This window comes from Arvicanthis niloticus, chromosome 1 (genome assembly GCF_011762505.2).
Source record: "Arvicanthis niloticus isolate mArvNil1 chromosome 1, mArvNil1.pat.X, whole genome shotgun sequence".
NCBI classification, from domain to species: Eukaryota; Metazoa; Chordata; class Mammalia; order Rodentia; family Muridae; genus Arvicanthis; species Arvicanthis niloticus.
This window is the reverse complement of record NC_047658.1, coordinates 116181508-116205052: the sequence shown is the minus strand read 5'-3', so window position 1 is coordinate 116205052 and position 23545 is coordinate 116181508. Positions and strand designations below refer to the sequence as shown.

At 37.8% G+C, this 23545-nt stretch overlaps 1 protein-coding gene across 2 annotated transcripts in view; it reads left to right on the top strand.

Moving 5' to 3' along the window:
- Positions 1-22758, top strand: part of LOC117718614 (solute carrier family 22 member 27-like) — a 43331-nt gene extending 20573 nt beyond the window's left edge. The window contains exons 6-10 of one of the 2 annotated variants that reach the window (XM_076916538.1): positions 14731-14846; positions 15465-15679; positions 16375-16483; positions 20110-20313; positions 20719-22758. In XM_076916538.1, coding sequence (XP_076772653.1) covers positions 14731-14846; positions 15465-15679; positions 16375-16483; positions 20110-20313; positions 20719-20791 — 717 coding nt within the window. In that variant the 3' untranslated portion in view covers positions 20792-22758. Of the gene's footprint in view, positions 1-14730; positions 14847-15464; positions 15680-16374; positions 16484-20109; positions 20314-20698 lie in introns of both variants that reach the window. The other variant, XM_076916533.1, reaches the window with a different exon arrangement.
- The last annotated feature ends 787 nt before the right edge of the window (positions 22759-23545 follow it).

The window sequence follows — 23545 nt, the reverse complement described above, 5'->3', positions numbered from 1 at the left end:
TGTCATGGGGTATTCAGCACTTTCTGTGGTGGGAGAACTAGGTTCCAAAGTTGCCATGTACCCTTAGTTGCTGATCCTTATGTTCTTGTGCTTGCCTTTTGCCATCTCATTATCTTTGGTGCTACCTGCACTTACTGTCTCTGACTGAAGCCTGTCTTTCCAGTTATCTTGGTTGTGTGAAAACTCTTCAGAGTCCAGCTGTCTCTGTGATCTTGTGATCCTGAGATCCTGGGTGTAAGACCTTCTGGGAGTCAAGCTGCTTCTGGGATCCTGAAATAATGTTGTGACCTATCTCCTGAGATACAGTGATCCTATGATCCTATGTTCCTGAGCATGTTAGAGCTACTAGGAGTAGTCCAGCCTCCTCTGGGTTTGTTGGGATTGTGTGCAGCTCTGAAGCTCAGTGCTCAGGCACAGACCAGAAGAAACAAGTACACCTAGCCAGGAATGAGTTCCTGGTTACCTGTGGGTCCTAGTTACTCCCTGTTTGGAACTGGTGTTGCTGCTACCTTAACTAAGATTCTGCAGTGATTAGAGCTCCTGGGAGTCCTGCTTCCTCTGTGTTTTGTGGGATTGGGTGCAGAGCTGAAGCTCAAGATCTACTCATTGCTTAGGCACTGACCAGAAAGAATATTCTGTAATTGTTATGGCTAATAATCACTTATTAGTGATTACATACCATGCAAGTCCTTTAGGGTCTGAGTTACCTCACTCAGGATAACACTTTCTAGTTCCATTCATTTGGCTGTAAAACTCATAATGTCCTGGTTCTATTTTTTCTTCTCTTGTCTTTCATTTTAATTTATTTTTATTTTTTATTTCTTTTTTATCAGTTATTTATTTACATTTCAAATGTTATCCCCCTTCCCAGTTTCCCTTCCACAAGCCCCCTAACTCCCTCATCTCTCACCCTGCCTCTATGAGTGTGCTCCCTCACTTTCCCACCCACTCCCGCCTCATTGGCCTAGCATTCCCATATCCTGGGTTATCAAGCCTCCACAGGACCAAGGACCTCCCTCCCACTGATGCCAGATGTCTGTTACATGTCCTTCTGGAGCCATGTGTATCCCCTGTATGCTCACTGATTGGTGGTTTAGTCCCTGGTTGCTTTGGGGGTACTTGTTGGTTGATATAGTTGCTCTTCTTGTAAGGTTGCAAACACCTTCAGCTCCTATAGTACTTGCCCTGACTTCCCCATTGGGGTCTCTGTACTCAGTCCAATGTTGTTGGCTGTGTACAACCACATTTGTATTGGTCCATTTCTGTCAGAGCCTCTCTGGGGACAGCTATACCAGCCTCCTGTCAGTAAGCATTCCATGGCATTAGCAATAGAATCTGGGTCGGTGTCAGCAGATGGGATGGATCCCTAGGTATGGCAGTCTCTGAATGGACTTTCTTTTAGTTTCTGGACCACCCTCTGACTGTTCCATTTACCATACATCTTCCCCAACCCCCTGTCTCCAGGAGGAAGTCCCATCCACCAATGCTCCACCCATTCAGGCCTCTAAACTCCCTGAGGCCTCCAGCCTCCTGAAGGTTAGGTGCATCTTCTCTGACTGAACCCAGACCTGGCAGTCCTCTGCTGTATATGTGTTGGGGGCCTCATATCAGCTGGTATATGCTGCCTGGTTGGTGTTCCAGTGTCTGGAAGATCTGGGGGGGGGGGGCATCCAGGTTAACTGAGACTGCTGGTCCTCCCACAGGGTCACCCTTCTCCTCAACTTCTTCCAGCTTTTCCCAAATTCAAACACAAAGGTCAGCAGCTTCCGTCCATTGATTGGGTGCAAATATTTGCATCTGACTCTTTCAGTTGCTTGACGGGTCTTTCAGGGGGCAGTCATGATAGGTCCCTTTTTGTGAGTGCTCCATAGCCTCAGTAATAATGTCAAGCCTTGGGACAAACATTGAGCTGAATCCCACTTTGAGGCTATCACTAGAACTTCTTTTTCTCAGGCTCCTCTCCATTTCCATCCCTGTAGTTCATTAAGACAGAAACAATTGTGGGTCTGAGTTTTGACTGTGAAATGGCAACTCCCTCCCTGTCCTCCTGTTGGAGGTGGGCTCTATAAGTTTCCTCTCTCTAGTGTTGGGCATTTCATCTAAGAGTTCTCCCTTTGAGTACTGAGAATCTCTCACATCCCAGGTCTCTGATATATTCTGGAGGTTCTTCTCAACCTCCTACCTCCCAAGGTTGCCTGTTTCCATTCTTTCTGCTGTCCCCCAGGTCTTCAGTCAGTCTCCCTCAACCAATACCAGATCAGGTTTCCCTCTTCCCCCCAAAACTATCCACTTTCTCTCCCAGGTTCCTGCTTCCCTTCCTTCCCTCTCTCCCCCAATGTGATTGATTTCTTTTCCCTCACAAGTGGGACCGAGGCATCCTCACCTGGGCCCTTTTGCTTGTTGATCTTTCTTAGTTCTGTAGACTGTATTTTGATATACTGTACTTTTTGGCTAATATTCACTTATTAGTGTGTATGCATGTCATTTTGGGTCTGAGTTACTCTACTCAGGATGATATTTTCTACTTCCATCCATTTGCCAGCAAAACTCATGATGTCCTCGTTCTTAATAGCTGAGTAGTATTGTATTGTGTAAATGAACCACATTTTCTGTATCCATTCTTCTGTCGAGGGACATCTGGGTTGTTTACAGCTTCTGCCTATCACAAACAAGACTGCTATGAACATAGTGGATCAAGTACCCCTATAGCATGGTGGGGCATCTTTTGTGTATATGCCCAAGAGTGGTATTGCTGGGTCTTCAGGTAGATCTATTTCCAATTTCCTGAGGAACCTCCAGATTGATTTCCAGAGTAGTTGTACCAGTTTGCAATCCCACCAGCAATGGAGGAGTGTTTCTCTTTCTCCACATCCTTCCCAACATGTGTAGTCACCTGAGGGTTTGTTCTTAGCCATTCTGATTGATGTAAGGTGGAATCTCAGTGTTGTTTTGATTTGCATTTCTCGAATCACAAATTACTTTGAACATTTCTTTAGGTGCTTCTCAGCCATTGAAGATTCCTCTGCTATAAATTTTAGGTTTAGTTCTATACCCCATTTTTGATTGGTTTGTTAGGTTTTTGGTGGCTAGCTTCTTGAGTTCTTTATATATTTTGGATATTAGCCCTCTATTGGATGTGGGGTTATTGAAGATTTTTTTCCTAATCTGTAGGTTGCCAATTTGTCTTCTTGACTATGTTCTTTGCCTTATAGAAGCTTCCCAGTTTCATGAGGTCACATTTATTGATTCTTAATCTTAGAGCATGAGCCATTGGAGTTCTGTTTAGAAAATTTCCCCCTGTGCCAATGAGTTCAAGGCTTTTGCCACTTTCTCTTCTATTAGATTCAGGGTATCTGGTTTTATGTTGAGATCTTTGACCCACTTGATCTTGACAAATATGGGTCTATTTTCATTTTTCTATATACAGACAGCCAGTTAGATCAACACCATTTATTGAAGATGCTTTCATTTTTCCATTGTATATTTTTTGCATTCTTTGTCAAACATCAAGTGTCTGTAAATGTGTGGTTTTATTTCTGGTTCTTCAATTTTATTCCACTGATCAGTGTGTCTGTCTCTGTACCAATACCATGCAGCTTTTATCACTACTGTTCTGTACTAAAGGTTGAGGTCAGGGGTGATGATTCCCATAGCCATTCTTTTATTGTTAAAGATTGTTTTCATTATTCTGGGTTATTTGTTGTTTCATATGAAATTGAAAATTGATCTTTCCATGTCTTTAGAGAATTGTGTTGGGATTTTGATTGGGATTGCATTTATTCTGTATATTGCCTTTAGAAGGATGTCCATTTTTACTATAATACTTCTACCAGTCCATGAGCATGGAAGATCACCCCATTTTCTGAGATCTTCTTTAGTATTTTTCTTGAGAGACTTGAAGTTCTTGTCATACAGGACTTTAACTTCTTTGGTTAGAGTTATGCCAAGTATTTTATATTATTTTTGGCTATTGTGAAGGGAGTTGTTTCTATAATTTCTTTCTTCATCTATTTATCAGTTGTATAAAGGAAGGCTACTGATTTATTTGAGTTAATTTTTTATCCAGCCACTTTCCTAAAATTGTTTATCAACTAGAGTTCTCTTTTAAAATTTTGGGGGTTGCTTATGTATACTATCATATCATCTGGAAATAGGAATACTTTTATTTTTTCTTTGCCAATTTGTATCCCTTTGATTTCTTTTTGTTGTCTTATTGTTCTAGTTGGCACATTGAGTACTATATTGAATAGATATGGGGAGAGTGGACATCCTTATTTTGTCTGCAATTTTGGTAATATTGCTTCAAATATGTCTCTGTTAAATTTGACATTGGCTGATGGTTTGCTGTAACTTGCCTTTATTATTTCTAGATATGGGTCTTGAATCCTGATCTCTCCAAAACTTTAATATGAAGGGGTGTTGTACTTTGTCAAATGCTTCTTCCACATCTAAGTAAATGATCATGTGATTTTTTTTTCTTTGACTTTGGTTATAGTAGATTATGTTAATGGATTTTTATATATTGAACAAACCTTGCATCCCTAATATGAAGCCTATGTGATCGTGGTGAATGATAGTTTTGATGTGTTCTTGAATTCAGTTTGTAAGAACTCTATTGAGTATTTTTGCATTGATATTCATAAGCAAGATTGGTCTGAAATATTCTTTTTTGGTGGGGTCCTTGTGTAGTTCTGATATCAGAGTAACTGTGGCTTCATAGAATGAATGAGGTAGTGTTCCTTCTGTTTCTATTTTGTGGAAGAGTCTAAAGAATATTGGTATCAGGTCTTCTTTGAAGATCTTAGAATTCTGCACTAAATACATCTGGCCCTGGGCCTTCTTTGTTTGGGAGGTTGTTAATGACTTCTATTTCCTTATGTGATATGGGCCTGTTTAGATAGTTTACCTGCTCTTGATTTAACTTTGGCATATGATATCTGTCTAGAACACTATCTATTTCATATAGATTTTCCTCTTTCCTAGGATTTCCATTTCCAGGTTGCCTCCGAATGTGTTTTCTTTATTGTTTCTACTTCCACTTTCAGGTCTTGGACTGCTTTATTCAATTCCTTCAACTGTTTGAATTGTGTTTTCCTGTATTACTTTAAGGGGTTTATTTGTTTCCTCTTTAAGTACTTCTACCTGTTTACCTGTATTTTCCTGTGTTTCTTTCAGTGAGTTATTTATATCTTCCTTAAAGGACTCTATTATCTTCATGAGATAAGATTTTAAGTCAGCTTCCTGATTTTCAGGTGTGTTGGTGTAATCGGGCTTTCTGTGGTGGGAAAACTATATTCTGATGATGCCTATATATATTGGCTTCTGTAGATTACAATCTTGCAATTGCCTCTCACAATCTGATTGTCCCTGGTGTTTGCTGCTCTGGGTGACTCTGTCTGGAGTCTGCCTCTATTGTCCCTGGGTTGCTTCAGGTCTCCTGGTAGACCTGAGGCCCTGGCTATAGCAGACCACTTGTGGGGCCTCTTAACTGGGGGCTCTTTAGATGAGCAGAAAAACTGCTGATCTGTTGTACTAGATCTCCTGGGAGGCCTTCAGACTGTTGGGCATTCACAGGAGCAGTCAAGCTGTTGTCCTGTGTGAAGATGTTCTCTAGAGGGTTGTACAAACTGTGGTTTCTATTTTTCTGTGTAAAGCCAGAACTGCTGGGAGGCTTTTAGTCTGTCGGGTCAGTTGCCCTGCATGTCACAGAGCCCCCAGGAGGTCTGCAGACTCTGTTGTCTGTTGCACAGTTGTCCTGTGTACAGAGGAACTCCTGGGATGTCTTCAACTTGTGGTTTTTTAGTGGAGCAGACAAGCTCATGATCAGTTGCTCAGTTGCCTTGTGTGCAAAAATCTGGGATGGCTTAGGCTGTGGAGTCAGTTGTCCAACTGCTCTTAGAACAGTAGCTCTTCAGGGATGGCTCAGGATATGGTGTCTTTAGGGGTGCAGACCGGCTAGCATTCTGCCCTAGCAGAAAGGACCAGACAGAATGGTATATTGCTTTTATTATGTTTAGGTAAAGGCCTAGGCCTAGAATTCCTCCAGTACTTTTAAAATGAAAGATTTTTTTGGTCAAATGCTTTTTTAGCATCTAATGAGATGATCATGTGTTTTTGTTCCTTTGAATTTGTTTATATAATGGGTTAAATTAATAGATTTTTGTATATTGAGCCAACCTTGCATTCCTGGGATAAAGCCTACTTGATTGTGATGAATGACAGTTTTGATGTATTCTTCTATTTGGTTTGTGAGAATTTTATTGAATACTTTTGCTTCAATAGTCATAAGAGAAATTGGTCTGATGTTTGTTTTTTGTTGTTGTTATTGTTGGATCATTGTGTGGTTTGGGTTTCAGAATAATGGTGGCTTCAAAGAATAAAATGGGTAGTGTTCCTTCTGTTTCTATTTTATGAAATATTTTGAGGAATAATGGTATCAGGTCTCTTTTGAAGATCTGTGAGAATTCTGTACTAAAGTCATCTGGCCCTGGACTTTTTTTGGTTGGGAGGTTTTAATGACTTCATCTATTTCCTTAGGAGATATGGGCCTGTTTAGATAGTTTACCTGCTATTGACATAACTATGGCATATGGTACCTGTCTAGAAAATCATCCAATTCTAGATTTCATTCAACTAGATTTTCAAGTTTTCAACTAGAAATTCAACTGGATTTTCCAGCTTTGTTGAGAATAGGCATATGTAGTAGAATCTGATATTTTGAATTTCCTCAGTTTTTGTTATTATGTCTCCCTTTTAATTTCTGAGTTTGTTAATTTTGATACTGTCTCTGTGACCTTTAGTTAGTTTGGTTAGGGTTTTTTTTTTTTTATCTTCTTGATTTTCTCAAAAACAGCTTTCAGTTTTCTTGACTCCCTGCATCCTTCTCTTTCTTTCTATTTAGTTGATTTGGGCTCTGAATTTGAATATTTCCTGCTGTCTACTCTTCTTGAGTGTTTGCTTTTTTTTGTTCTAGAGGTCTCAGGTGTTCTGTTAAGTTGATAGTGTAAGACCTCTCCAATTTATTCACCAGGGCCTTTGGTGCTGCTATTTTTTCCTCTTAGCACTGCTTTCATTGTGTCCCATGAGTTAAGGTATTCATTTTCATCTCTTTCATGGAATTCTAGGAAGTCTTTAATTTCTTTTTTTATTTCTTCCCTGACCAAGTTATCATTGAGTAGAGAGTTGTTCAGTTTTCATGGGTCTGTAGATTTTCTATTGTTTTGGTGTTATTGAAGTCTAGCCTTAGTCCATGGTGATCTGATAGGCTGCATGGCATTAATCCAAGCTTCTTTCATCTGTTCTGTGACTGATTATATGATCAGTCTTGAAGAAGGTACCATAATGTTCTAAAAAATTTTTAAGTGTATTATTTTCTTTTAAGGTAAAATTTTCAGCATAAATCTGTTGAATCCATTTGGTTCTTAACTTCTTTTAGTTTCATTGTGTCTCTGTTTAGTTTCTGTTTCCATAACCTGTGCATTAGTTAGAGTTGGGTATTGATGTCTCCCACTATTATTGTGTAGGGTTCAATCTGTGTTTTGAATTTAGTAAGTTTCTTTTATGAATGTGGATGCCCATGCATTTGAGACATAGATGGTCAGAACTGAGATTATCTCTTGGTAGATTTTTTTGTTTTGATTAATATGAAGTATCCATCCTCATCCATTTTGATAACTTTTGGTTAAAATTCTATTTTATTGGCTATTAGGATGGCAACTCCAGCTTGTTTCTTGGGACCATTTGCTTGGGAGAATTTTTTTCAGCCTTTTACTCTGAGGTGGTGTCTATCTTTGTTATTGTTGTGTTTCTTGTATGCAGCAAAATGCTGGATCCTATTTGGGTATCCAGTCTGTTAGCTTATGTCTTTTATTGGAGAATTGAGTCTGTTTATATTGAGAGATATTAAAGAAAGATTTTTGTTAGTTCCTGTTTTGTTTGTTCTTGAAGGTGTCATTATATGCATGTGATTTTTCTTTTGGCTTTGTTTTGAGATGATTAATGTCTTGTTTTTTCTTTGGTGTTGGTACCCTTCTTGTATTTTCCTTGAAGAATCCTATGTAAGCTTGATTAATAGACAGATATTTATTAAATTTTGTTTTGTTCTACAATATTTGATTTTTTCATCTATGTTGATTGAGTGGTTTGCTGAGTATAATAGCCTGGGGTAGAATGTGTGTTCTCTTAGGGTCTGCATGATCTCTGTCCAGGCTCTTCTGTCTATTCATATCTTTGAGAATCTGGTGTAATTCTGATAGGTCTTCCTTTATATGTTACTTAGTTTTTTCCCTTATAACTTTTAATAGACTTCATTTGTTCTGTGTATTTAATGTTTTGGTTATTATGTGATGACAGGATTTCCTTTTCTGGTCTAATTTATTTGGTGTTCTATATGCTTCTTGTACATTTATGACCATCTCTTTATGTAGGTTTGGAAAGTTTTACATGATTTTGTTGAAGACATTTTCAGGTCCTTTGAACTGGAAATATTTACTCTCTTCTATTCCTATTATTCTTACATTTGATATTTTCATTGTGCTCTAGATTTCCTGAATGTTTTGAGTTAGGAGTTTTTTGTGTTTTACAATTTCTTTGACTGTTGTGTCAATATCTTCTAGCATATCTCCTACACCAGAGATTCTATCTTCCATCTCTTATATTCTGTTGGTGATGCATCTTTTCTGCCAATTCTTGACCTCTTTCCTAGGTTTTCCATTTTAAGGGTTGCCTTCATGTGTTTTCTTTATTGTTTCTACTTCCACTTTTATTTCTTGGACTGCTTTCTTCAGTTCCTTCACCTATTTGATTATATTTTACTGTATTTCTTTAAGATATTCATTTGTTTCCTCTTTAAGTGCTTCTACCTCTTTTCCTGTGGGTTTTTTTCATTCATTGAGCTATTTATATCCTGCTTAAAAGACTCTATTATCTTCATAAGATAGTATTTTAGGTCAGCTTCTTCATTTTCAGGTGTGTTGGTGTATTCAGGTATTGCTGTAGTGGAAGAACTGCATTCTGATGATTCCAAAGTATATTGGCTTCTGTTGCTTATGTTCTTATGCTTTCCTCTCACCATCTTGTTATATCTGGTGTTATCTTGCCTGGGTACCTCTCTCTAGAGCCTCCCTCCTATGTTTCTGGGTTACTGCAGGACTTCTGGGTAGGTCTGATTCTTTGTCTGCAAAATATTCTCTGGGGTCTTCAGAGGAGTAGACAGACAGATGTTCTGTTGCCCTGTGTGCAGCATATTTCCTGGCAGGCCTTCAGACTGTTGAGTCATCAGAGGAATGTTCAGGCTGTTGTCCTACGTGTAGCTGTTATCCTGGGAGGCTGTCTGACTATTAGTCAGAGTTTCTATTCCTGCACAAAACATCATGACTAAGATGTAAGATGCAAGTTGGGGAGTAAAGGGTTTATTCATCTTACACTTCAACATTGCTGTTTATCACAAAAGGAAGTCAGGACTGAAACTCAACCAGGCCAGGATACAGGAGCTGATGCAGAGGCCATGGAGGTATGTTTCTTACTTGCTGGCTTCCCCTGGCTTACTCATCCTGCTTTCTTATAGAACCCAAGACTACCAGCCCAGGGATGGTACCACCCACAAGAGGCCCTAACCCCATGATCACTAATTGAAAAAATGCCTTAAAACTAGATCTCATGGAGGCATTTTCTCAACTGAAGCTCCTTTCTCTGTGATAATTTCAGCTTTTGTCAAGCTAACTCAAACCAGTCAGAACATAGGAATTAAATTGTGGAATCTGTTGTTCTGTGTGCAGCAGAACTCCTAGGAGGCTTTCAGACTGTGGGGTTGGTTGCAAAGGGCAGACAGAACCTGTAAAAACTATATCCAGTGAGTAGGCTCAGCCCTCGATGGAGGGATGGGACCACCTACCAACCACAAAATATTAATCCATAATTTTTGCTGTCAAAAGAAAATTCAGGGATATTGTAGATGCCAGAAACACTGGATACCTGTTGCAAAACATCGCATTCATGGAGTATAGCTGTCTCAAAATCAAAGTTATCTGTGATCTAAACAATATATCTTGAAAGGTAAGCTACCTAAGTCATGAAAACATAAAACATTCTATTACAAACCACAAACTGAAAATGTAAAACTTGTACTGGCTACTCATATGAGCCCCTTGACACACAACAAGAAGTATCTGAAAGGATGGAACCTTACTAGAAAAAAAGCCTCCATCAGATCTTGCTGTAAGCATTTTCCAAATTAGTTATTGGTTGTACAAGGTCCCAGGCCATTGTGGGTGGTTCTATGCCTGTACTGGTTGGTGGTCCTGATTTTTATAAGAAAGCAAGCTGAGCAAGCCATGGGAAGTAGCACTCCTCCATGGTCTCTGCATCAGTGTCTGCCACCAGGATCCTGCCCTGTTTGATATTCTGACCTGTTTGCTCTTGGTGATGAACAGCAATGTGGGAGTTCAGGCTGAATAAATGCTTTCCTTCTCAACTTGCTCTTTGGTCACTGTATTATATTGCAGCAATAAAAAAACCTAATACCACTTGATACAAGTGATAAACCTGAGCCTGTTTTGGGGAAGATTATTGAAGGACTTTGAAAATTTGGTCTAGAAAATCCATTCAGGGTTGACAGTGGATTGTTTTATAGGATCTTAGAAGAAAAGCATGTTGAGAGAGAAGATTCAGAAAATTCAGGTCTAAGTTATAAGTTTTCAGAAAGAAGCAAAGACTCTACCAACCATTTTGGTGAATGGGCTATGGTTCTAGTAAGCTGGTGCTGAAAAATCTTCTGTAATAACAGCCTTTCCTTTTGTGGGATATTCAATGCTGGATGGCTGCATTCAAGAATTTAGCAATGATTAAGAAGAGCCCAGCATCACAGTGGTGAAATAATCTTGTATGTGGTTCATGATGCTCAGCACACAGAAGCTGTGTTCCAGAAGTGATAAAAATGATACCTGATTCTGACAACTGAGCTTGTAGTGTATGAATCACCTAAGTAGTTCTGGATTTGGTGACATTAAGGAAGTCATGGAAAGCAACTGAAGATTGGCACCATGTAAGGATAAGGGAGTCTATTGGTGAAGCTGCAACCTCAGTGGCAGTTGAAAGTCCAGGACTGAGGTTTTCATGTAGACACCTTAAGGCTTAGCACTGTGAGAGGCTATTGCTGAAAGCACAGTCCAATTGATAGAGAAGACCCCAAGATGTTGGATGTCAATACCATGGGATGACCACTAAAAGAAGCAGCAGCAGTATAGTGGAGCCAGCTGAAGCCTAGAAGACAAGCTTTGTATGTGTCCTTTAGAGAGCAGAGCAGGAAAGGTGACTCAAGTTTCTTAAAGGAGCCCAGATGATCATCAGTGAATCCAAGATAATTGGACATTAAGATATTTATATTATTGGACTTTGGTTTTGCTTGGTTCAGATTGTGTCTTGTTCTTCCCTTTTAGTGTTATAAGGTATTTTAATTTTGATTTTTAGAGGAACTGACAGCTGAAAGACTGAACTTTTAAAGAGATTTTGAATCTTTTTTTTAACTTTTTTAACTGATTTGGGACAGTTAGCCTATGAGTTAAGGGACTATAGCAAATTCATGGCTTTGAGTTTATTGTTAGGGTGTTTTCCATATTTTACTTAGAAATAGCTGAGAGGACTTAACAGACAACAGTCCAGGTTACCTTACATGGATAGTTGGTTTTCAAAACGTCAGAAGTCCATAGAATTGACATTACAAATATTTCTATATTAATGTTCATTTTGATTAGAGACCTGTCTGCTCCTGACATCTTCCTGTCTTGGATTCTAAGAAGAAATTGAGCATCCTTGGAGTTCCTCCAGTTGTGTGGTGACAGCCACTAGACAAGAATTGCCTCTTTCCATCTACAGACAAATTACTGTCCAGAAAAGAACACACTTGCAGAATAGTCGACTGATTATATCTGCCTAGACAGAGTAATCAGCCCTTAATAATTCTGAATCACTAAGGTCTGTCAGATGATTCTGGGCCAGAAGGCTGAAAATTTGATGCTCCAACATTTGGTAGTATAGGAGCTTTCCAGGTGCTCAGCGGCCTCTATAAATTGGCTAAGTTTTAGAAGCTATGCTTAGTGTTTCCCATACTTTTAGTTAACTCAGTCATTCTGAATTTCTGACAGGGTTGAAGACCTATAGTCTCATAGCCAATCATGGCTATTTACTTTGAGAGAAAAGATTTGAGTGGATGGTTTTCAGCTGACATTCATTCTAAAGCCAAGAAAAAAAGCCAGGTTCAGAACTAAGTGTTTTAGTTAGGACAGATGACAGAGGTTCTGGTTAGTCAACAAAATGATGGACTGGGTATTAGGACTGTCTTGTACCTCACTGGTACAATTAGGAATAACTATTCTCTAATTGCATTTTGAGAGAAAAGTTTTATTTTAACAGGAAGGGTGAAGCTAGGTGATGAGAGAGAGAAAGAGAGAGAAAGGGGGGCATGAAGGCAGATGTTCACGTGTCTCCACCAGTCAAAGATAGTTTATATATCTAGGTTGGGTATTGGGTTACACTTTTGATTGAGCATTACCAAACTTATAAAGCCTTTTATTAACATTTTTAAAAAATGTATAAAAGCAAAAAGGAAAAGGGGGCATGGGATAGGGATTTTCTAGGGAGGGGAAATAGAGAAAGGGGATGGCATCTGAAATGTAAATAAAATGTAAAAAAATAAATAAAAAGTAAATAAAAATAAAGAGGAAAAAAGAATAATAGAAAGAAAGAATATTTTAAAGAGACTGAAATATTTTTTAGGAAAATATTCTGAGGATTTACTAAAGGTTTAAAACAAAAGGTACACATAGGCTTACTATCCAGAAAATTTCTACAGTGTAAACATTAAAATGAGCAGAATTATCTCCAAGGGAAAAAAATTCCTAAACATTGGAATAATCACATTGATTACTTGATTACAATTATTTACTTTGTGTACAAGATATTCAATGCTATACAGACACCTGTTTTTGTTTCTAGGACAGCATGTTATTGGATTATAAATGCTAAAATAATTATATAACATATTCAATATATTGTATAAGACTGTCATAACAGTAATATTTAACTCATAATAGACTTCAACAGACAATTAGGACAGGCCATTATATAGGCAAAATATTTATTTCTTTGTCTTTAGGAAGCATAGAATTGGAAAACCCTGTTTTCACTGATGATGAGCACATGGGAGCTGAATGCAGGAAAACAAGATGTCAGAAGGGCAGGTGTGTTCACTACTCATGGCCACAGTTTTTCAGCAGGAATCATCCAGAGTGTCAAACTAATGTATACAAAGCAGAAGGCAGTATCAAAACTCAGAGGAATTAGAATGATACATATGGCTCTGACTTCTTGGGGACCATTAGAAGAAAGATAATATCTATGAATGTGTTGGACTCTATTCTGGTGTCTTCGAAGCACAGTTACCACAAATTCACTGGACAAGACCAATAAAATCAAACATATCATGTCAGGAAAAAGTAGAAGAGTGTGTATTATGAAGAACATGTGCTTATCACTGTCCAGGATTAATACACATAGTTGCTTTGTACCCTTAGATTTTTCCCATTTAATATAACATTCATTACAAATGGAAAAAATAAATTCTTCAGGAGATTTAGGAACCAGGTTAAAAGACATCAGTAATTGATAACATTACAGGGATTTTTCCAAAATATATCTATTCTGCATCTCATTTTGTCTGTTGGTCTGTCTGATTGTCTATCCCTCCTTCCATCTCTACTTTCTCTGTGGGTGTCTGGTCCAACAATACTTTATTTGATGTCATACAAAGGCTATATTACTATATTTTATTACTATATCACACAGACTTAGATACTGAAATTTTAATGAGATTGAATTAAAATTCTGCTTTGTTGGTACAATAACTTCATGTATCTGGTACTTATTTTTCTTTTAGATTGCTTTCACAATACCACAACCAGAATTACTGATAAGAACAGGTTAAACGCAAAAATATCAGTTTGGGTCACAAATTCAAGGTTTATTCAATCATAGTAGACAGAATATGCCAGCACTAGGGGATGTGGGTGTTTGTGGCCTAGGATTCTAACATCATGGAAGACTTGACTGTCATTGAGTTTCAGACCACAAGTGATCGTTTGGCAGAAAGAACCTAACTCCTAAAGGGTTATCACCCTCAGAAATACTACCACCACCATTCTGAAGTGAACCTAGGAGATGTTAATAACATCTGGCTCCACTTAATAGCATCCTCAACTAAATTCTAGGCATCGTGAAGACACTGTGTCATGTTTTGTTTAAATTAAAATAAAGAACCTCTGCCAAGAGTTACTTTTTCTGAGTCTATTTTCAGTCACTATGAACCAGTGAAAGACAAAGCTCATTTGTATTAGCATTTAACCTCAGTGGTCTATGTGAAAATTCAGATCATGAGTTAAATAACTCCTCAGTTGTTCTCCTTCCTAACCTTTAACTTCAGCTCTGAGAACCCTTTCAATGTACTATAGTCACCTAATTCCTTTGTTTAATATGCCTTTACTGTAGAAGTCCTCTGAGCATCCTTTGTGTCTTGGGATTTTATTTCATACTAATTTTTGACTCTAGAAGTGCTTTAGTATTCAGATTTTTGGTGAAAAGGCAATGACTATTGATCCAGTCTTCTACAAGTGTGCAGAATGCCCCAGAGTTCTCATCATTTTGGGACAACTAAACAGACTGTTGGCTTTCTTTTCAAAGGTTGTGAGAACAAGTATGAAGAAGGAACTTGAGGCAGCAAAGACAAAACCTTCTCCAAGAGACTTGTTCCACACACCCATCCTACGTAAGCGGATATGTCTCCTGTCCATTGTGAAGTAAGCTCACAATAGTCCCTATTGAAACAGTGCCAAATTATATTTTCTTACTGACAGATGTGAGGTATAATATAACAATTTCTGTAGCTACAAATAGTGAAATGTTTTGAGTTTAGCAATACAGAACTTGTTGTATGATGATTAGTATGTGCATCCAAACTCTCTGCCAGGCTCATAACCACAGACTGATGCTGAGAATGGATATCATGGTGTAAATTTGAAATGTGTTACTGCTCATTTGTCTGGTTCCATTTCAAAATGATGAAAATTCTAATATATTATATAAATACACTCAAGTCATGAACATGTATAGACATAAAAATGTAACTGTCACACAGGTCAACTTATGGAAAAAAATCCTAAGTGTAGATAGGACCCACCATGTACACTCCATACACATTAACATATTCCCAAACTTCAAGAGTAATTATGTGCTCCCTCTTCACACAATCACTTTATGGTAGGTGTAAAATTACCCCCTATAAGAAAATAATTCTAAAAAGCCAAGATACTTTCATAGTGAAACTACTAAAACAGTGTCTTGTTTAATAATATTAATAGCTTTTCAACATAAATTTTACACCTTGTGATATAATTTTCTTCTTTTTTTCACTACAGATTTCTATCACTGTTAGCAGGTTCTGGCCTGGGACTTCACCTCCAACACCTGGGTCCTAATATTATCCTGTTGCAGTTTCTCTTTGGTGCAGTGGCCATACCAGCCAGTTTTGTTGGTCATTTTGTACTTAATCACGTGGGTCGTAGAGTAGGCCAACAGGTTATTCTGTCCTTGAGGGGAATTTGTATTCTGACTGCCATATTTGTGCCTGAAGGTGAGAAAAGAGTACAGTGTAAGCAAAAAAACACTTTGTTTTCTTCCATTTCCTCAGATTTATCATTAATCAAACAATTTCTTGTGACCATGCTGGTTTTTTAGAGCATGTGCTCCAGTAGGTACTAGATGAAAAATACGTTAAAATTTAATAATGAATATTTATTACAGTTAAAGTTAATTATTTCCACTAGAGATTATTTAATTTTCTTCATTATATTTTGTTTTTGTCTTGCCATATATGGTTTATGCCTTACAATTCTGCTCCCAGAGTCCAACAAAATATCTGACCAACTGTATATGTCATCATAAAGTTGTGCCAGTTTTAATTGTTTATCAAGAAAATATTTTTTTATTCATGTTAAATTATAGTACAAATAAAATTTGTACTTCTGCACAAAAGTAAAAATGGAGTGAACATTACAATTCTCATGACAAATTTCACTCATTAAATGAATATATGTGATGGGCTGGGAAACCCATGTAGTGAAATAGCTTTGCCAAGATGTAGTGTTATAATGTGCTATTATTTTTTTTTAGTTCTTTGATGATAGATATAGCCCTTGGACACAAGCACTAGTATCAGACTTTCCCTCATTTTCTCTTAGTAACCATTCTATTTCTGTTTGGGAATTAAAAACTAAAAATTACAACAGGTAGGCTAAACTAACCACTGTTCTTGACCTTCCTATACAGAAATACAGACTGTGCGTATTAGTATGGCAACAGTGGGAGGAGCAGTTTCTTATCTATGTTATGCCCTTTATCAACTACATGCAAATGAGCTACTTCCAACATCATTAAGGTACAAGTTTCAAGCCTAGCATGAAACAGACATCTCTATTAATTCTATTTTACTTAAGGAAGAAAATAAAAAGTGGTTAGTTATCTAACCAATTAGCCATAATGATAATGTTTATAGCTTTAATATACTGAAATATCACATTGTTTTGGGACTGCTATTTAGAATCTCATGTAAATATTTGGAGCCACTAAAAAGGTGTGTTTCATAGTAAACATCATGCTCTAAATTTCTTTATCTTTGATACATTTTAAGGTTATTTCATACAGATATGGATTATATTTTTAAATCATATTCATTTTCACTATTCTCTATGGTCATCTTATTATGTCTAATTTATTCATTATACTTTCCAACTGAATGTTCTCATACCCTAATTTTTTAAGGTTAGGAAGGTGTGGATGTAGGTCTTTGAATTTGCATACAATGTAATTGGTTACATTATAATAATTTTTAAAGTTTTTATTTTTTATTGGATATTTTATTTACATTTTATATGTCATCCCCTCACCCAACTCCCTCCCCCTTCCTGCCCAGGAACCCCCTATCCCACCCCACCTCTTCCTGCTTCTATGAGGATGTGTCCCTACCTACCCACCCAGTCCCACCTCAAATTCCCCCACCAGTTGGGCATCCAGCCTTCATGAGACAAAGGATCTCCTCTCTCACCTATGCTCTACGAGGCCATCCTCCCCTACATATACAGCTGGAGCCATGGTTCCCTCCCTATGTGCTCCCAGGCTGGTGGTTTATAACCTGGGAGCTCTGGTTGTTTGGTATTGTTGATACACTAAAACTAATAGAATAGAAGGTAGTGAAGAAACTCGAATACTTGGACACAGGGGAAAAGTTCCTGAACAGAACAACAATGGCTTATGCTCTAAGATCAAGATTTGACAAATGGGACCTCATAAAATTTGCAAAGCAAAAAGTTGTAAGGCAAATGACACTTTTAATAGGATAAAACAGCAACCAACATGTTGGGAAAAGATCTTTAACAATCCTACATCCTATAGAAGGGTAATATCCAATATATACCAAGAAATTAGACTTCAGACAATCAAATAACCCTATTAAAATGGGGTTAACCTATTGGTAGAAATCTGAATAATTGTTATCAAGATGAAGTTATAACTTCTTTTTTTTTTCTGAGACAGGGTTTCTCTGTGTAGCCCTGGCTATCCTGGAACTAACTCTGTAGACCAGGCTGGCCTCGAACTCAGAAATCCGCCTGCCTCTGCCTCCCAAGTGCTGGGATTAAAGGCGTGCGCCACCACCGCCCAGCAAGTTATAACTTCTTAAATGGCACAAATTTACTTTGATTACAAATTTAAGGTTTTCATTGGTATGAGCTTCCTATTGATATAAAAGATGAATATTGAGACTCTCATAGGCATTGTACCTGTACAACACATTTAAGAATACAAGGCTTAGACCCAGTCCTTCTTTAACTTTTTTAACTGATTTGAGATGGTTATCCTGTGAGTTAAGGGACTATAGCAAATTCATGGCTTAGAGTTTATTGTTAGAGTGTTTTCTATATTTTATTTAGAAATAGCTGAGTGGAGTTAACAGAAAACAGTCCAGATTACCTTACATGGATAGTTGGTTTTCAAAACATCAGAAATCCACAGAATTGACATTACAAACATTTCTGTAGTAATGTTCATTTTGATTAGAGACCTGTCTGCTCCTGACAGCTTCCTGTCTTGGATTCTAAGAAGAAATTGAGCATCTTTGGAGTTGCTCCAGCTGTGGTGAGACAGCAACTAGGCAAGAATTGCCTCTTTCCATCTACAGACAAATCACTGTCCAGAAAAGGACACACTTGCAGAATAGTCGACTGACTATATCTGCCAAGACAGAGTAATCAGCACTTAATAGTTCTGCAGCACTAAGGTCTGTCAGATGATCCTGGGCCAGAAGGCAGAAGAACAGATGCTCCAATGTTTTGTAGTATAGGGAGTGTCCAGATGTTCAGAGGTCTAAATTGGCTAAGTTTTAGAAGCTATGCTTTGTGCTTCCCACAATTTTAGTTAACTCAGTCATTCTGGATTTCTGATGGGGTTGAAAACTTATAGTCTCATAGCCAATCCTGGCTATTCTCCTTGAGAGAAAAGATTTGAGTGGATGGTTTTCAGCTGACATTCATTTTAAAGCCAAGGAAAAAGCCAGGATCAGAACTAAGTGTTTTAGTTAGGAGAGATGACAAAGGTTCCAGTTAGTCAACAAAATGATGGACTAGGTATTAGGACTATCTTGTACTTCACTGGTACAAATCAGCATAATTATGCTCTAATTGTATTTTGAGAGAAAAGTTTCATTTTAACAGGAAGGGTGACATGTAGGAAGAGCTAAGGTGAAAGGAGTACTAAGAGGAAGAGAAGGAGTAAGAAGAGGAGGAGAAGGAGAGGAGGAAAAGGTAGGTGATGAGAAAGAGAAAGAGAGGGGAGACAGGGAGGCAGATATTCACATGTCTCCACCAGTCAAAGATAGTTGATATATCTAGGTTGGTTATTGGGTTACACTTCTGATTGAGCATTACCAAACTTATAAAGCCTTTGATTAACATTTTTTAAAAAGTGTATAAATGCAAAAAGGAAAAAGGGGCATGGGATAGAGGGTTTCCTGGGGGAATGGGGAAAGGGGATGGCATCTGAAATGTAAATAAAATATCCAATAAAAAATTTAAAAAAATAAAATAAAAAATGGGATACAGAGCTAAACAAAGAATTCTCAACTGAGGAAACTTGAATGGCCAAGAAATACCTAAAGAAATGTTCAACATTCTTAGTCATCAGGGAAATGCAAATCAAAACAACCCTGAGATTCCATCTCACACCAGTTAGAATGGCTAAGATCAAAAAATCAGGTGATGGCAGATGCTGGCAAAGATGTGGAGAAAGAGAAACACTCCTCCATTGTTGGTGTGATTGCAAGCTGGTACAACCACTATGGAAAGCATTCTGGCAGTTCCTCAGAAAATTGGACATAACATTACCTGAGGACCCAGCTATACCACTCCTGGGCATATAACCGAAAGATGCTCCAACATACAACAAGGACATATGTTCCACTATGTTCATAAGAGCCAGAAAGAACCCAGATGTCCTTCAACAGAGAAATAGATACAGAAAATGTGGTGCATTGTAATATTATCACTGAGATGTAATTTCTGTTGATCCAACTCTGCCAGTCCTTGGCCCACACTTCTGCTGATCCCCTTCTATTACTCAGTAAGCCACTACTTTTTTGTCACATTTACCTGAAACTCTTATACCTCTGGAAACCTGTTTTTACCCTTTAATATTTCCATGCCAGTTTCAGAGGCTATACCTATAACCCACACATGTATACACACATACTAAGCTAAAATATAGAATTTACATATAATAAAACATACAGTATTATTATTTGTGTTTCATTGTGTTAGATAAGAATGTTTCTTCATGTTATGAATCTGACCAAAAACATTATAAAATAAAACAGATTTGAGGATTAAGAATAAGTTGCCTTAAGTTTCATTGCACTAGTTTCTGACTCCCAGAATTAATGTACAATCCTAAGTCACAAGTTTCAAGGGTGTATCTTTACCAGATTTTTGTTGTGCATTGTATTCTTTTCCCAAGGTCAACAGCTATAGCAGCCATTGGACTGACTAGTAATATGGGATTATTCCTGGCTCCCCTATTTATGATGCTTGAGATATACTCTGCTTCCTTGCCCTGGATCATCTATGGAAGCTGCTCCATCCTCTCTGCTTTTATTGTGTTTCTCCTTCCTGAAACCAAGGATCAACCTCTTCCTGAGTCCATCTATGATATAAAAAATGAGTGAGTAAAACCTCTTCCAGATCATTAGGGAAGTTGTTTGTTAATAGACTTTCCTGAGGGAGGCAAACCAGAAATGAAGGACTTAATAAATTGGGCTTATTTAATAGTGGTCACTACTTTGAATGGGGACAGTAACTTCTAGGTATGTTGCTATTTGAGTTTCACTGTGGTCACTATTCTTGAATGGGAACATTTTGTTAACCTACTTATTCTGTGGATTCAGATACTGTGGATTCAGATGTCCCTGGAAACTTTCTTGGCCAAAATGTCTACATGTGTAAAATCTGTGTTAAGACACACTCATTGGTATTCTCTCCACTTTGACATATCTATCTATCTCTCTATCTATATCACTATATATATGAAATCTTTTGATACTTCACAGTGCTGCTCTCTCAAATCCAGTAGAGACAACACCATGTCCTGGAACTGGCCTGGGACAACAAACTGCCTTTCTCCAGACACCTCATCTGACTGAAGACTCCGGAGACACACACTGAGATCCAGAGACATGTGCTAAGTTCTACAGAGGACAGACTTAGACCTTCCAGTTACATATGAACTCTCTTGCCAAAGTCAATATTGAACTTGGGGAAAGTTACATGTTAGTAAGGAAAATATAATGTCTATCTAGTTAATCAAATGTTACTTAAAATGGATGTTATCACCCTCAAATTGTACTACCAATGAAACAATTAATTTGTTCAATGATCCCTTGTCTTTCCAACCCTCACCTTCAACCTCCTTACCCTATGACTTAATTGAGCTACCCCAACAGCCTGTGTAGTGTTTTTTTTTTTATACTTCCACCTCACCCAAAATTTTCACTACAAATGACATAGTCACTCCAGTGATGCCTGTCTTTTTAAAAAGCAAAAGGGGGATTTGTGGGGCAGTGGGCTGTGAAAGGCAGCTAGGTACATGGTCAAGCAGGCTTTGAACCCTGGAGACCTTCAAGGATGATAAAAGTTTGGCCTGGTTCCTGGGACCATGGCTCCATTCACATAGCTACAGCACCCCACAGAGAGTCTGTAGCCATGGATCACATAGGACAATGCTCCTACTAGCCCCTCCACAGGTAGAGGGCATGACTATGGGCCACAGAGCCTCAAGACAAATCTCCATATTAATGAGATACCTAAAGGCCAGAGGGAGTAGCCAATTAAACATTACTTTTGAGATCCTCCTCCTTGCAAAATATATTTAACCTCAGGCCTGCCCTGAAAATGCTGTGGTATAGCTTCATCCATTTTCTGCCATGACAATAAACATCTTAGGACCATAGCTTATGACCATGGACTATCTCTCTTCTTTGGGACTCGCCATGGGGAAATGTGGAGAAGGTTTTCAACTAGTGAGCCACTGCCTAATCTCCCACTGATGACTTCTCTACATCCCAGCCATGAACACCCAGCCAAGCAAGTTGCTGAGACTAAGAGTCTCATCCTTGAGAGACACAGCAAGCGCTTCTCCCCCTACCTCCTTTGGCTGAGGTGGATCTAGTCTGTATGCCCCCCCCCCATCTCAATCCTTCTGTGGTCTCTCAACAGCACCTGAGAGCCCACCTGAGAATCAAACAGTTCCTGGGTGCCTTTTGGCCCAGGGACACCCAACTCAAGAGCTCTGGCCCCTGTGGGACCTAAGACTGTGTTCACTACCCCAGACCCAAAAGGAGTCCTGTGGCTTCTCACAGCCCAATGTTCACCAAGCACTGACTTGGAGTGAACACAGTCAATTTCCCATACTTCTGCCTCTCTAAGCCATGGCCCTAGCCCACAATTTAACCAAACAATGGATCCATGAAAATAACAACCAAACAAAAATATAAGTGTCATTTTTTTCCTTCAGAACCATTTCAGGTCATTTAATGCTGATAAACTGTATCAAACTGACAATCTCTATATTCTTGAGTAATGGTGACTGAATAATTAAGGGGAAATAAGATGCAAGATATTAAAACCTACAATAAATGACTGTGCATCTAAGGGAAGCATGCTATTTTATGTGACATTCTGATCATCTTGGTTTCTCTAGAAATGAAAGAGTTCATAGTAGAATAGAATGGATAGGTCAGTAAAGGAAACAGAACAAAAAAATGAATGGAGTCAATTTTAACACTTTTTGTGTACTTCACATACTTTCTTCGAAAACTCATTGGCTAATACCATGATAAACAACATAGAAAGCAGCAAAGCTGACTCACAAAACTTACCAGGGAATTTATTTTACAAGATTTCTTCAAATACTCTGGAAGTAGTCATTTTTACAAAGGTGATGGATGAAATGATAGCATTCTCTGAAGAACTCAGAGCCTACCTCATTTTCTCTACATTGTAACAGATTTTTTCCATGTTTATGGTTTTTTCTGTATGTTTTCTAGTTGGAGAGACTAAAGACAAGCAAAGAAGGAGGATTTCATCATCAGAGTCACAAAGTTGTAAGGAACACCTAGAATTGGCATCTGATCAAAAAGCTATTAAAAATGTTATTCAAGACATGATGAAAATTTCCCAGGATGATTATTCAGGGTTATTTATTGATATTAGCTAACATTTTAATAAATAAATATAAAATATAAAGCATGAATCACATTGAATTGCTACAATAAGTTACTATTTTCCAAACACCTATGATTAACCACATAATAGATTTGAAGAAATATAGTACATCAAAAAAGATCTTCCTTGATTATTTCTGTAATATTGAATAGCTACCAAGTTTTTATATGGTTATATATTAGCCTTCTTTACACTGTTTTGATGAAATATCTGAGAATAAGTAACTCTCTTCCTACCTATTCAATATAATACTCAAAGTCTTAGAGCAATTGGGCAACAAAAGAGGATCAACAGAATACAAACTGGAAAAAAAGAAGTCAAAATTTCACTATTTGCAGATGATATGATAGTATACTTATGTGACCCCAAAACTTCCATTAGAGAACTCCTAAAATTAATAAACAACTTTAGCAAAGTGGCTGGATATAAAATTAACTCAAACAAATCAGTAGCTTTTCTCTACTCAAAAGATAAACATGCTAAAAAGAAAGTAGGGAAATGAAACCCTTGACAATAGTCACAAATAATATAAAATACAGTGCTGTGAATCTAATCAAGCAAGTAAAAGTATGACAAGAACTTCAAGTGCCTGAAGAAAGAAATCAAATCTCAGAAAATGGAAAGATATCCCATGCTCGTGGATTGGAAGGATTAATATAGTAAAAGTGGTTATC